Source organism: Pygocentrus nattereri, chromosome 9 (assembly GCF_015220715.1).
Source record: "Pygocentrus nattereri isolate fPygNat1 chromosome 9, fPygNat1.pri, whole genome shotgun sequence".
Taxonomy (NCBI): Eukaryota; Metazoa; Chordata; class Actinopteri; order Characiformes; family Serrasalmidae; genus Pygocentrus; species Pygocentrus nattereri.
In genome coordinates this window covers 12,315,108-12,331,010 of record NC_051219.1, presented here as the reverse complement: position 1 = coordinate 12,331,010, position 15,903 = coordinate 12,315,108, and the positions used below count along the sequence as shown (strand labels likewise).

Here is a 15,903-nt window from a genome sequence, read left to right as displayed (position 1 = left end):
TGTGAGTGATTTATTGCATGGCTTGGCTGATGTTTCTGAACTGGTGCTCTTTGACTTTTGTTGGCAGTGCTATTTCAGGTGGTTTTGGTGTTAAGTGTTGAGGTTAGGGATTCTCAGTAGGGAGCATCTGATACTGAAAGTGTTTTTGTTTTGCTGTTGCTTTTGTAATAATTATCATGATACAGATTCAGCTCCACTCCATACCAATCCTTCTATGTCATCCATATCTTAACAGTGGAAGAACCATAAAGACATGCTAACTGACAGTGGGCAATTCAATAATATTCATTTTTGCATGGTTATCATTGTTGTGATATGATATTTTTAACCAAAGACAAATGTAGACCAATTATAATGAACCTGCAAAGAACCACCAGTGTATAGTAACTGCATTGTTCCTGTCAAGTAACAAATAGGCTATGATTGCCAATGTGTTTCCAGACCTCTGCTTGTGTCATCCCAGTATTACTTGTGGTTATCATTCAGCATCTGGTTTATGCTATTCAATACTTTATTTTAAATTAAGTGCTTTGTTCTTCAAACTAACTCACACATTCTTCTTTAAAGACAAAAAAAATCCAAAACTCTTGTTACTTTTTGCTGCCATAGTGTTTATTTGCATCTATTATAATGGCACATGGTGATTTTGCAAGCATAAATATACTTAATGTGAAGATCAGTGATGTGCTTAGGTTCATAAGATTTTTAATTTTTTTTTTTTTGCTGTTTTATTTCCATATCTGGGCTGTGTGGCCTGGGGAGTGAACACCTCGAATCTTTAACAGTGTTTACGTATTACAACAATCTCATTATTTCAGAAAAGAAAGAAAAATTCCATTTTCCGTGATATTGATCATGATATTTTAGATAGCTTTTTCTAAATGTTTCTGCTGTTTTGCTGGTGCATTCTGTCTATGTTTCCAAATCTCAGAAAAACTAAATATTGTCATACACATTGTGCATCATAAAAATATTTTAAAGAACCCCCTCTCATCTGCAGTGTCTGGTCAGTGGCTGTATGCCTGGTGAGTGTTATGTAATCCAGATGTTGTAATAGGTACCAGACCACCCTGAGGCCACGCTCTCACACCACCAGAATAATTCTCTATAGGCTCTCACAGTACAGCAGGTGTGTTACCCATCAGTGCTAACACTCTCAGACACTGAAGTAAACATATACACAAAGGCAGAGATTCACCCTAAGACAAGCACCTACATGCAAACATGCTGAAGCAATGAACAGATAAACAGTGGATGTGCTTTATATTACACCAGACAAACACAAGGACAAATGTATGTTTCTCATTTCTCTGTGGAAGCGTTGCACTTGTTGACCTGTTCTGATTGTGTGTAAATAGTCCTTTTAAGCTATCTGCCAGTATACTATAGACTTGTCTAACATGGCCTTTCTTTATTTTTCTGTTCTGTGATTGGTTGTAGGTTTGTGACCTGTCATTCAGTCTGAAGAAGATGTTGATCAGACACAAGCTCACCCACAACCCCAACCGGCCAATGGCAGAGTGCTCACTCTGCCACAAGAAGTTCACCCGCAATGACTACCTCAAAGTGCACATGGAAAATGTCCATGGAGAAACAGAAGGGTAGAATGCTGCTTACCTGTACCGTGTGTTCCCTGTTTGTTGGATACACTTACGGTACCATGTATCTACACCAGCGGAGGGGACTTGCACCTGAGTCCAGCATAGTCTCCTAATTTCCATGCTTTAAGACACCAGCTAAACGTGCCAATTAAATCAGGTATTAATGAGCCAGACAATTGCCAAACTGCAGGAATCTCCTGATGTACACACATTGGCCATTTTATCAGAAACACCATATAGGTGCATTTTGTAGATACACAATTTCACGCTGTAGCCCATCAGTTATTGCAGAATTTATCACTCTTTTCACTGTCCGTTAGTAGAGAGAACGAGACCACATCCGGACAACTGATGAAGGGCAAGAGAATGGCTAACACAGGATGTATGTGGAAAAAAATGAGCTGTAGTCTAAAACTGTACTTCTACTAGGAAAACCAATAAGGTAGGTGTGTCTAAGAGCAGGCAGTAAGTTGACACTATTTAAAACCCCCAGCAGCACTGCTGTGCCTGATGTACTCAGGACAACATAACAGTATTGGTCCACCATCCAAATAACATTTGCCTGTGGTGGTGTAGAGGGGCGTGGTTGATTGTTCAGTAGAAGATGGGATACGGTCTGTGATTGTAAATTTGCAATTGCACCTGTACACTCGCCACTTTATTAGGTACTAATGTCTACACTTGTGTCTACACTCATTACCCATTTTATCAGATTCAGTTACAGTTGCCATTGACCGTAGTCAATGTGGTTTTCTCTGTGCTTTGTTAGCCCCCTTTTACCCTTAGTGGTCAGAGGTATTATTCATGTGGTGGATCATTTTCAGCAATGCGGTGACACTGATGGTGAACCTTAAAATAAAATGGACAGCGAGTGTAGATACAAGGTAGGTGTGCTTAGTAAAGTAGAAAATCACTTTATGCAATCATATTCAAAAGTTTGGACGCCCCTTGGCAGATTACATGCTTTGTTGAGTTTCTAAGTGACAATAACACATTCTTTACAGATAACAAATTTCTGCACATTTGAATCCAAAATTATTTGCTGAATTTAACATATTGGGGAAAGAAATACAACATACAGTGTGGTCTTTGCAAACTTAATGGCACATTTAATATTTAAAGTTTTATTTTTGTTCCAATTTGTTAAACTCAGCAAATTAATAGAAATAGACTGTTAAAAATGGCAGAAAAAGCCTTATTTAAGTTGTTAACAGTTAGCAAAACGTCATTTGACCAGGGGTGTTCAAACTTTTGTATACTTTGCATCCAACTGTACACACAACCACACACACACACACACACACACACACACACAACCACACACACACACACACACACACAGTCAGGAACAGGTGAACAAGTTAGAGAATGCGTACATTCGATGTTGAACCACAGACATAAAGATTTACCCAAAGTCACTCATTCAGTCTGACTGACATGCACACACTAACACATACTGCAGTATTCAGCAATGCTGCAGTACTGTAGTAATTCAATACTGAATGCTGCTTTTCTCAGTGCAATCCTAGCCTCATTATCTATCTATCTATCTCAACTATGCATGACTCTGCTGAACAGCCAGTATATATAGAGGGAGCCATATCAAAGCACACAGCCTGCATTTACTGTATGCACAGAACATAATTCATATCACAGTTAAACTGCACAAACAATTCTCCAAACATAAACATGCACACACTGATGGTTCTGCGGCTTCTGTTTCCATTGAACACAGTGATGTTTTCCTTAATGGATGAATATTGAGTAGTGCAGGTGGGAGCGATGCAATAATAAAACAATATTGTTTTATAAAATTCACACTTTTCAGCAGGAATAAAAATGTTAAATTTATTACAAATATGTTACTTGTATGTTAAGTATAGTCAGCGTTCTTTTGTCAGTATTTTTATGTCATACTTACTGCTATCAGGGGACGTTTTGTTATTATTCGTGGGACCAAAAAAGGAGCTCAGTGTTGATTGAGTTCGTGTTGTTCATCGTTTGTTGTTACCATTGTTTTTTGGGATATTGAAGTTGAAATCAAAGTTTGTAATTCTGACTCTTTTACACATATCTGTATCTTTCTATACTTACGCTGTGTAAGTTTACTGCTTCAGTTCCATCTGTATGGACCTCGGTAAGTAATATATTTACTGTAACGACTGTTACTGTTTCAGCATAGCAAGTCTGTGAATGTATGAAAGTGCTTTGTTAGTCTGGAATGGAAAGGATGACTGAGTGAAAAAGAAAGAAAGCATTTATGTGAGTAAGATGATGTGTGTCTAGTGCTTCTTCAGACTGAGTTTTTTTCACTGAAGTGTCCTCATCAGCACTTTATGAAAATCCCTGATTCCCAGGCAGCTGTTTGCTTTTGCTAATTATAAACCTTTGAGCCTGGGTAAACTGTTGATGGCAGGCTAATCATATGTACTTTGAGCGTTGATTACAAGTGTTCTTTCGAGAGTCATTAACTAAAGCCCGACTCCAAGCATGGTAACTGCGGGTTAGAGCCTGATTAAAGCTTTAACTTGGCTCGAGCCGCCACTGACTTGTCAAAGACAACACCTTAAAATTTCACACACTTGATCAGTCCTGTGATCTGCACATCATACATGTTCAGCCTTTAAAGGACAAAATTAATTGATCAGCAAATTGGGGCCTTAAGTCTGTAGTACTTGAGCACATATATCAGGTTTAAATGCATACTTTTCTTGAACATTGATTGCTGTTTGTGTCCTGCTATTCAACATCCATAAAGAGTACGTGGTAATCATGAATTTGCTAATAAAATGACAATCTTTATATTTTACTCTACTGTTTGTGCACTCTTGTGCTCTCTCCTGATCTCCTGAAGGGATACCACATAGTTACGCTTTACATCTCAGTTTGTAAACTGCCTCTGGATCCTCCTAACCCGACACATCAGAAACCCCATCAGGTATTTTATCAACCGCCTTTCAAAAAGAACAATGCTTTCAGGTGCATTACTTGTTTAGAGTTTTGGTGACTGCCCAAAAGTAGGCTTACCCGGTCATATATATTTTTTATGTGTTATATTTTTGAGTTTATTTAGAAATTTTGAAAGGTCTGCTCAGCTGGTGTTTTTGATTGGCTGCAGTAAAGTGATTATTTTTCAGTTTGTCCCAGGAACTAGGGCAGAGGTGGGCAACCCAAATGTTAAGAAGAGCCATTTTGTCCTTTCATTAAAAATCAACCCACCTTGGGAGCCACATTTTTATGTTCATTTTGCCATCTTGGCTGTAAATATGTCTCAGTATGTGCTGATGTTCTAGTAAAGCCTAAAAATATAAGCGAAAGCACAGACTTACGTTGCTCTGCTTTAAGCTTTAGCTCAGCTTAAGCTGCTTTTCTTACATCTCCAGCAGGAAACCTCTCCTCAGAAGTAGAGAAGTTTCTTGTAAAACGTATCTATTCGACTTTTTTTCGTCATCTTTTTACTCGCCAGCATCATGATAGAATTTTTCCATTCCACCTTAATTAAATGATGCCTGAGACTCCAGAATGTAACTGCTGCACTGTTTAGTGTTTGACAGTGTCTTGTTGCAGATTAAACATATCAGGAAAACATCTGGAGAGCTTATAAACATCGATGCTCTTCTTAAATCTTTCTTTGCTCTGCCTTTTTGTTGCTAATAGCTAGATGAGACTGTTGATGAACTAGGATACTGTGGATGTTGTCATTGAATAGAGAGCATAATCAGTCCTGTTTCATTGAATTTGGTGCAGTATGTAAACCGTTGAAGAAATATCCTACTCAGAGCTGAACTTTGAAAAAGAAATACTGTTATGTATATTGTGTACAATTTATTTCTCATACGTATTGTGGTATATTTTTGTGCTATTGCCCACTCCTGCTGCATAGATTCAGCCCATTTTCTCTTTTCCTATTTAATACTTGACTTTTGGATTAATGAGGCCTCTACCCTGCTGTTGGCTTTCTTATTCATAATTTTTTCTTGTGGGTTTTCATACTGATACAGACTTATGTGTCTGTTTTCTCTCCGTTCCTTTTCCTCCTCAGTTGATCTCTTTGTCTCACAACAAACCTTTATGTCAGATAACTGCTGGTGTTAATTCTCTATTGCGTGTTGGTGTGGGTGGTCAAGCTATGCGATCAAGATCTGAGATCCAGTTGCTTCTCAACACGTTACTGCGTTACTTTGCTCATTCATCTTCTTCATTGGAAGCCGTTCTTTAACCTCAGCATGAGTTCTCAAGTTCTCCTGTAAAACGGTCTGTTTCGCAACTCCCAGGAGCCGCTGGCTCTTCTCAAGAGCCTCCTTTGCCGGCTGCAGAACATGGGAAACCCAAGCTGGGCTGAGCAGACACTCTTCAGCCAGATGTGCACTGTGTTCCCATGCAGCTGTATTAATAGTTGCCACTTCTAGCAGTGTAAACAGGCCGGTGAGTGATGGCTCCACACCCCAGCTACTCTACACTCCCTCACTGTCTGTCCACAAATCACACAGAAGCGCTTCATCCAAGCCCAACTGCATCTGTATCAGGACAAACATCGCTCTGATCTATATATGTACCTGTGTGTACGTGTGCATGTGTTCACTTGAGGAGAACTTTTCCAGTTGGCTTTCCCACAGCTAGAGCACTCATGGCCTGTATGTGTTTATGTGCTGAACATCTGTCTGATCTATATACGTTCCTATGTGTGCGTGAGCCACTTCCCTAAGTGTGTCGGCATTCCCGCGGGAACAGGGTCACCACGGCAACCGCTCCATGCCTCGGACATCAGGCGTGGCCCCAACAACAGTGACCGTGCCGTCCCACGCTGGCAGCTGTGCCCACCAACCACAAACACATGTGTGTTGGTGAGGCTGCAGATTGGAAAAAAGAGGTCTGTGGTCATGTTTTTTTTATTTTTTTATTTGCTCGAACAATTAATGGCACACGACTGGTCCGGTGGCACTGGAACACATTCAATACACTAACACACTTACATCTGAGGAGTCTTCAGTGCTCGAGGGTTCGAACTGGTATTTCAGATGTGTGAGGGTTTTTCCTGATGCGTGTGAGGCATGTGTATGCCATTGCTTTTGAGTGCTTTGCTGTGATTTTATGAAGTGCCTACTGTACATGTAGCTGAGGGAAGCGATTTTAAAGTGGCTGTTTAAGAGAACTCAATTAGCCGTAATCAGTAGCACTAGAATAGCCTCTTTCTTGGGTAGAGCTTTAACCCCTTTTCAAAGTACCAGGCCACTTTCTGCCTGTTTAGGAGGAGGTCCCTCAGTTGAGCAATACTTTTACTCTTCAGTAACATCTGTGGATTTTGTATTCTGTATTTTGATGGAAATATGATTTACAAAAAATGGAAGCAAGTTAAGGAAAAAAAATATATACTTTTTATTATAGCACAGTTGTACACAAAGTTTTGATATGAAGAAAGCTGCAGTTGTGCTGGCTGAATTGCTTTGGCACAGCTGTTTTTACGGGAAGATGTGAATTGTTTTCGCAGCAGGGGGTTCTCGTCCCTCGCCGCTCCCTAACAACTCAATATCACAACTTTTCACGCCAACAGTGTCCTAGTCAATCTGATAACAGTGTTACAGGGAAAATAACGAAACAAAATTATGTTAATATCAAATATGCAGGTTGAAAACTGCTAGGGTTTTTTCAGAATTGCATTCAGAGTGGTTTGACGTGAAATGATTCACTGCACAAAAACTTAGTAACTTAGTTTTTAACAGTTAAAAACCTACCCAGATTTCTTTACAGTGGTGGTGATAGAAGCCAGTCAATCACAACCACTATGAATGTTGACAACACAAATATAGCCATTTACTATCCAAAACCACCAGTGAACTTAAGTGTCTTCTGAGTTTTTGTATGTAATGCTGATGATGGTGAAATAGTTCTAATCCTGAAAAAAACACATTTTCTTTTGGGACCATTTAGGACTTCATGAATGGGTTTTTAAGTGATACTTTTTTAATCCCACAAACGGGGTAATTACACCTCCGCATTTAACCCATCCGTGAAGTGAAACACCACATACACACTACTGATACACACACACACGGGGGCAGTGAGCACACTTGCCCGGAGCGGTGGGCAGCCCTATCCACGGCGCCCGGGGAGCAATTGGGGGTTAGGTGTCTTGCTCAAGGACACCTCAGTCATGGACTGTTGGTGCTGGGGATCAAACCGGCAAACTTCTGGTCACAGGGCCAGATCCCTAACCTCCAGCCCATGACTGCCCCTAAAAGTGGAGTGGTCGGAGCAAGCCCCTCTTCCGTCTCCCTGTTCTAAAAATCAATGTAATATATAGTCCTCATATAGAAGATGTATCAGATATTAAACTGATAAGAATGGATACTAAGCCAAGCGTTTATCTGAAAACTATCATAAAACAAAGTCTCAGACATCAGGCAGCATAATCATAACCATTTCAAGGTTATGATACTTTATTCATTAATATGTGACTTTAATGTCTCCATCTTAACCATTTCATAATACAGGAATTTAGAAAGCCTGAGTCAGACCCAAACTAACATGTGGCACTAAGGTTAAATCTGAGCCCAACCTAAGCACAACATATTTGTGTCCAAGCCCAAAAAGCCAATAACAACTAAACAGAGGCTGAATAAGACAAATAAAGCTCTGCATATCTATTCTGCATGTTACATTACCTGCTATATAAGTTTCCTAAGAATAAATGACAATAACAGCTGTCATTTAAAAACCCTTTAAGGTAATAAAAGTAGAGGAAGCAGAAGCAGAGGTAACTGCCAGTCATGATTAAAGTAGGCACAGTGCGAGAAACCAGAGCATTTCATTTGAACCTGAGCCCAGCCCCACAAATATTTGAGAAATTATATTCAAACCTGACATAAAAACCTGATCAAGCTTTAATCTACAAGTGAGCTCAAATAGGTCTTTCCTTAATGGAACTCAAGCATTTGTCACAGCCTAAATGAATTGCTTTTACTGGAGGCCAAACAACTACAATTACTGGAGAAAAGTAGTGTTGTGAATCAATTTCGGAAACTATTGTCTGAACTTGCCACACAACAGAACAGATTCCCCCCAGTTCCACAGAGGAATCACCGAGTCTTAGCAGACCTCAGGATGGCTGCCTGCGAATTAGTTTTCAATAAAATTTCAATTAAATTCAGTTTAGTTTTCATTAAGTAATAAAAAGTAAACATTGTACTGACTGTGTACGCTGAGTTGACAGTTTATAAGCCCACTTGTGCTTATTGGACGTTATATCAGGTACACCTCCCTTATAGTATCTATGGAAAAGGGGCAGTAATAGTCTGACCTGAGTATTTGAGTAGAGGGCAAATCTTTGAAACTGACCGCTAATGAGGGGCAAGCCTTGTGTTAACACCATTTACCATTTGCAAAATGTATTTCTTATTATTAAGTCAATTATTTTTCCACTGATTTTTATGAGATGGCTGAGAAATCCTGGTGCAGCATGCTTGGACTTGAACGCTTGCATTCGTGCATCAGTCACAGGGTGTATCACACCCCTCGCTGGCCTTGAGTGTGTTTGTTTCTAATTATGCTTTTTAGCATTTTTACTGGTTGCACTGGTTTCCTGTCCCCGTCCATATGTGTACATGTGCATGCAGGCAGACACTGGTCCCCACCCTGGGTCCAGGAGTGTCATTAACTCCTCACCGCATAAACCACCCAATCAATCCGCCTCACCATCACTAAGGCAACAGGTAGCGTGGGATGTGTCCGTGAGCCGCAGAATGCAAAGTATGTCCTGAAACAGCATCGTGCACGACGCAACCAAAGCGTCTGTGTGTTTACGCGTATACTTCTTTTTCTATACTTCTGAGGACCAGATGGAAAAATGTCCACTTAGTGAGGACATGTTGCTTGGTGTAATCTTGATCTTCTTAGTCAAACATGAAGAATTTGATAACTTACTGTATTTGTTTAAATTTTGTATCATGTTTATCCTTAGGCCACTAAGCCTTAGCTTGATGGACTTAATGGACCTTCAAGGGAGTAACCAGTATCCTAAGTCATCTGTGCAGGGAACAGTTCTAAGCTGTGAAGTCTGTGAATAAAAATTCTTTGGGATTTGGAACCACTGGGATACTGCTGACCAGATCTTATTTAGCTGGATGGTCTTTCTCAGATGTTGACCAGAGATCAAAGGCTAACACAAATTGTCTACTTTTTTTTTGAGATAATAAAGCAGTAAGCCACCTATGGTGATTTTACCACGGCTATGGGGTGTTGTTAGGTACTTCATGAACCATGAACCATGTGGCTGCTGTTAGAGTTTGAGGATTAACATTATTCTCAGGACAATTTAGTGGTTTAGGCCTAGGGTTAGTTTAAGTTTTTGGGTTAATCATTTTAGTTGCACTAAGTTGTAGGCCCTCCCAAGTGTCTTTGAATAGTAGGGAAGATGCCAGCACTGTCCTTGCCCTTATCCAGCAGCCTGTTCAAAGTGAATGTGTGTGTGTGGGTCCTGTACCATGGAAACAAAGGGAGGGGTACCAGCAGAAGGAAGCAGGCCGCAAACCACAGTGTGGTCAGCCTACCGACAAGAGAGACGGAAAAATGGAGGAAGAGGCAGAAAAAAGGTAAATAGGAAAAGAGGATGAGAAGTGTGGGAATGTTTTAGGGGAGGGGGTGTTAACCATAGATATGCGTTCTATTCAGATCTAATGTGTTATTTGATGTTTGATGAGCAAGTAGTTTACAGTTAAGCCCCTTAGTGGCTGTAGTCAGAATTGCAGTGATGCATCCTGTTGACTGGGAGAATTGACTCGAATTCAACTTTATTGTACAGTCAGGGGAGAAAAATCTTTACGTCCTTCCACTGAAGTAACTGGGAAAGCTGAAGACCCCTTCATGTACCAAGCCTGAAGAGCATGCGCATCCATCACTGAGGTCCAAATGATTTGGCAAATCATCTTATTTACACAGTTTTTGACATTTCTGGTGTCCGAACGTTGCTTCTTTACTTTAGTGCTAGACGTATGAGGCTAGCTGTGCTAGAAGTCAATGGTCACCCAAATCTTTTACATGCCCAAAACTTCCCTTAACCTGTTCTCTCCTCCGGCTCTTCCTTAAGGTCACACAGATTTGTGGATGTGGCTTATAACACAGTGTGACTTGTGGTCAAATATAAAAATCTACGGAACTGTGTTGCTAAATGCAGCAGGTTGCCAATTTTGACAATGTGTTATGCAAAGTTCAGATTCCCTTCTACGACATCAGTATTGCAAAGGCCTACATTGCAATAGCAGCTGATTTATCTCTGCCCAGCCCACAAATGTGTTCTTTTACTGAGGTTGGAAGACTTACAAATTGTTAGCAACAATTGAATTCAACCTATTGAGATTTCAGCCTAAGAAACTTGAAAATCAACTACATTTAGAATGTATAATTCATTTCAAATGTGATTTATGTTGTATGCGTGATTGGTCAGAGGGTCAGGATATATCAGATGCTGTTGTCATGTTACTAAGCATGGTTGTTTATGACATTTGTTGTTTCAGATCTGAACAGTTTGATTAGCTACGATAGCATAGTCCAGCCTTGCATTTCAAACTGGAAACTTTATGTAGCGACAGTTTCTTATGGTTTATGTCTCTACAGTTTCTTATTAGTTAGAATGAGATTTTTCCAATGTCCTGTAAATCTTGTCCAGCCTAGCAAAGAACTTGTGTGGGTGGCGCATAAATAGGTCAATTAATGTACAATATATTGGGCAGCCCTATGTTAGCGGCAGATTCGGAAACATTCAGTGTGTGTTCTCCCCCAGTAGAATACTAGGTGGTGAAGCCATGCTGTCCACGCCCGTCAAACGTACACACGTGCTTCTGTGCTTTATCGAGCCCTTCTGCGATCACGTTCGTCTAGAGATCCAATCTGGTCCAAAGAAAACATTTCCCCTGCCATCTTTCTATTGCTGGGAGCTGATAGAGTCTTCCAGTCTGGCCAGGCATTGTGGGATTCCTGAATTCCTCCTCCGAGCTCCTTTTCCTTCCATTTAGAAGCTAAGGCCTGGTCTGGGCCTGGTGTGAAATACGGTCCGCTTGAGTAATTTGTTCAAATTGTTCATAACTTTATCTCTCAGGAACTTTGACGCCGCTCTAAGCAGATAATCCTTGCGTCTGAATTCCATTCAGGGGATTCTTCAGCAAAAGCAAATATTCCGCAGTGCCGCTCTCTCTCCTCCGGCCCCGTGGCAGCGGCCTGCTGTTTGCAGAGTTATTAGCGGTTTCTGGAATGCCTCGCCGTCCCCTTTCTGAGGGGATTCCAGCTGAAAAAGAGCAACAATTTAATTCCACTTTATTCTGTTTGATTTGGGGAGCAGGGGTAATTTCCAGTGAATATGCGGCGAAGATGAGGAGGGTGGGGCTTAAGCCTACAAAAAAAAAGCCAATAATGCTTTCCCACAATCCAGAGTAAAGAGAGAGAGAGAGAGAGAGTAAGAGCATAAAAAGAGAGGAAAAAGAGAGCAAGGGGGTGAAAACAGAACAGAGGGAACAAGAGAGAGTGAAAATGAGATAATAGGGGGAAAAGAGAGAGAGAGAGACAGAACAAGAAAATAGGAAAATTATGTTCAGAGAGAGAACAAAGAGGGTTAACAGCATGATGAGAGAGAGAAAGAGAGAGAGAGCGAGAGAGAAAGAAAGAAAAAGCTAGAGAAAGGGAAAAATGAAAAGATAGAGCAGGAAGAACAAGAAGAAAAAATATGAAAAAGAAACGGAAAGGAAACAGAAAGTGAGAAAATAGGAAAGAAGAGAAAGGCTGACAAAAAAGACGAAATAGAAAGCAAAAAGCAAGAATGACAGAAAACGAGGTAATTAAGAAAAAAGAAAGTAAGAATGAGAGGGACAGACAGAAAGATGACAGGAATTTCAGGAAGAACAACATAAGTAAAAACTGAGCTGAAGGGAAAGAAGAAAGAACGAGAGAATAGGAGCAAGAGGAAAAAGAAAAACCAAAGGTGGTAGAAAAAGGAAAGAAAGCAAGAAAGAGAATGAAAAAAGATGGAGAGCAAGGGGAGAAAGAGCATGAGAAAAGAGAGACAAGGCTACAGAGAAAATGAAAAAGAATAAGAAAAAGATAAAGCGATAGAGAGCTAGAGAATGCAAGAATAGTAAAGAAAGAGAAAAGGGGAGGGTGAGTGAGCGAGAAAGGGGAAAGGACCAAGAATGAGAGAAGAGGATAAAGCGAGTGCAAAAGAAAGAGAGAAGTAGAAGATTTGAAAAAGGAAAAAGAGAGGAACAATGAGGAAAAAAAGGAAATGAGAGATGGGAAATATAAGAATAAGAGAAGAAAGAAAGCGAGAGAGAGAATGAGTGGAAAAAGAACGATACAATAGTGGGATGAGTGGAAGAAACGTTTTTATGAGTGAAAGAGTTCGGAGAAAGAGAAATGTTTGTTTTTTAAGCAGGGAAAGAGAGAAACAGAGACAGAGAGAGAAAGGGAAAGAGAGAAAGAGAGAGACAAAGGGAGAGAGAAAGAAAGACAGAGAGAGAAAGGGAAAGAGAGAGAGAAAGGGGGAGAGAGAGAGAAAGAGTGAGAGAGAAGGAAAGAGTGAGAGAGAAAGAGAGAGAGAAGGAGAGAGAGAGAGAAAGAGAGAGAGAGAGAGAAACAGAGACAGAGAGAGAAAGGGAAAGAGAGAAAGAGAGAGACAAAGGGAGAGAGAAAGAGAGAGAGATGTGTCCATCAGCAGTGGGTGATCATTAAATAAACCCACAAAAATGAAAGCGTTCTTCAGGCCTGTCAGCGCACAGATCACTGACATCAAGTGTTGTATTACCACCACAAACCTGTCCACACTCAACACACGCACACAAAGCCTCACTCACGTACACACCGCTGTGCGCATTCAGCCTTCCTTATGCACACACACACACACACACATACACACACACGGTCCGCATGCTGTCCTCACTCCGCACGCCGATGTTGATGGAGACACACAAGGGGAATGATGTCAGTCGTGTTTCACTGAAAGAAAAGATCGGAGAAGAAAAGAGCCGAAGATGAAAAACAAGGAGGAAATCCCTCTCCTGACCACTTCATTTATTTTCTCTCTCCCACAGAGGTTTCCTACGGCCTGGAGCTCGTACTCCGAGGGAGGCATGAGGCCTAAAGCCCAAACCAGCTCCATTATAAGGCTGGTGGGCTGGTCTGACTAGTTAGACTGACTAATCATCCAAACCCACAGTGGAGCTGGTTTGAGCTTTAGACCGCATGCCTTCCTTACAGCACGAGCTCTTCTGTGAATAATCAAAGAGATTAGCACCATCAGTTTCTGACACTTTCATCGACACTCAACTCCAGTTTCTATTTCTCAGTGCTAGACAGACTTGGTTAGCATTAGCGTTGGCGAGTGAGCTGTGGCGGAGGTGGTGAATGCTGTTAAGCTGAATCGTTGTTTGCAGCAGCCTCTTGTATAGTTGTTGTGAATAAACTTTTTTGGTCTCAGAATGTTCAATAAGGGTATTTTTGCCCTTTCCCCTCGTTATGTCTGATGCTCCTGTCAACGAGCAAAGACGACATCAAAGTGTCCTAGTTGCTGTAAGACAATTTGCATTTCCAAACTATTCGTAAACTTATAGGAAAAGGAAACTCTCTTTTGGAGGGGTTTTCCGTCCAGTTTATCCCCCCAATCTAGGGTGATTTCACACTGTGGTTTTTTCCTGACCCAGGACCATGTCCTCTGTGAGCCTGGGAGTGGTCCAGAGAACCTATCTCTGGTCCTGAAACTGGTGGTCTGGGATCTGCTTCCAGTGAACTCTGCTGCGGTCAGCTGCATGAGTAGAAGCTATTGTGTGATTGGTTCATTTTCTAACATCTAACATCCAACTTACTGTGTCATTTCTTGTTTCAAGCCTTGTGAGGATGAGGAAATGGCTGTTGAGGACAGCAGAGGAAACTAGTGCCTACCTTTTTGCAAACCTGCGCACAGAAAATGATGTATGGAATTCTACAATAGTCCAGATGGAATTCTTGTGTGCAAAAGCAAACCAGTAATAATGAGCCCCTTGCCCAAACGGGAGAGGGTGAAGATGACCTTAGTATTGGTCAATTGCCCTCCATTAGCTAGATCCCTCTCAATCACACAATGCTACCAAGTTGGGAACGTGAAGGCTAGCGCATGGTTCCTCTGAGACACGTGAAGCTCCACGACATCTTTCCGGACTGCTGCTAGAGCAACGTCAGTGGCCAACTCAGTGTGCTTAGAGGAGAATGCTAAGGGGCAATTCTGTTATGTCAGCTAATAGATGACCACATAAGCTTTGCACTGATGAGAAGGGACATCATACGCACCCAGAGAGATCAGTTGTGCTCTCTCGGCCATGGATGACTGTGGCATCACGATGGACTGAACTTTGGATCTGAGGCTGAAGCCACTCGGGAGCCAAAACGTTTCATAACATCTCTTCTTTAAGGTTGTCTGAAACTTTAAGGCTTCCTGTTCCAAATTTCTACTGGCCGATTTCTTTTCACCCATTCCTAACACGATGTAAAGTGAAAAAAGGAGTTTCCCTTATGCAGGGAATGAGAAGATCCTTCAGGACCAGTGGGAACCGCTATGTGCATCAGGCCTGCATCAAGCCTTTAAGAGTATTCCTTGAAACTAGTTCATACAAAAAACATACAAACTTCACAAGGAACTTGCACTTTTGAGGTAGATGTGGTGACAATGGCTCTGTCATGTGACATTGCACAAACAAATGAAAACAAACTGAAAGACAGTAAAGCTGTCACTGAACACTAACTCTCGCAGTGCCTGCCGTAAAAAAAAACTCAAACCAAATGTGGAAAAGAGTTTTCCAAGCTAATCGAACATGTTTATCTCATAAAAGCAGGGAAATCTGAACAAGATTTGTCATGTGTTTGTGTTCCGACTCTCTCTTTTTAGAGTTGTGGGCAAAATAGTCACTGTTCCCTACTTTTGAAAATCAGTAACACTACTACTGTAGAGAACCGACATGTGAGTTCCCTACATGACAGCGTCATATAGAACATTACGATCTCTAATCACTGTTCCCTACATTAGAGCGCTATATAGAACATTATAGAGAACAGAAACGGTCTCTAATCACGGTTCTCTACATTAGAGCGCTATATAGAACATTATAGAGAACAGAAACGGTCTCTAATCACTGTTCCCTACATTAGAGCGCTATATAGAACACTATAGAGAACAGAAACGGTCTCTAATCACTGTTCCCTACATTAGAGCGCTATATAGAACACTATAGAGAACAGAAACGGTCTCTAATCACTGTTCCCTACATTAGAGCACTATATAGAGCACTATAGA

At 41.0% G+C, this 15,903-nt stretch overlaps 1 protein-coding gene and 1 pseudogene across 2 annotated transcripts in view; one reads left to right on the top strand and one right to left on the bottom strand.

The window, feature by feature from the left end:
• The window catches only part of prdm5 (PR domain containing 5), a 76,135-nt gene extending 71,725 nt beyond the window's left edge, over window positions 1–4,410 (top strand). For both annotated transcript variants that reach the window (XM_037541069.1, XM_017711460.2), the window contains exon 16: window positions 1,441–4,410. In XM_037541069.1, the coding sequence (XP_037396966.1) occupies window positions 1,441–1,605 (165 nt within the window). In that variant the 3' untranslated portion in view covers window positions 1,606–4,410. The remainder of the gene's footprint in view (window positions 1–1,440) is intronic.
• Window positions 4,411–7,800: 3,390 nt separating this feature from the next.
• LOC119264110 lies at window positions 7,801–7,977 on the bottom strand (annotated as a pseudogene).
• Window positions 7,978–15,903: the final 7,926 nt, after the last annotated feature.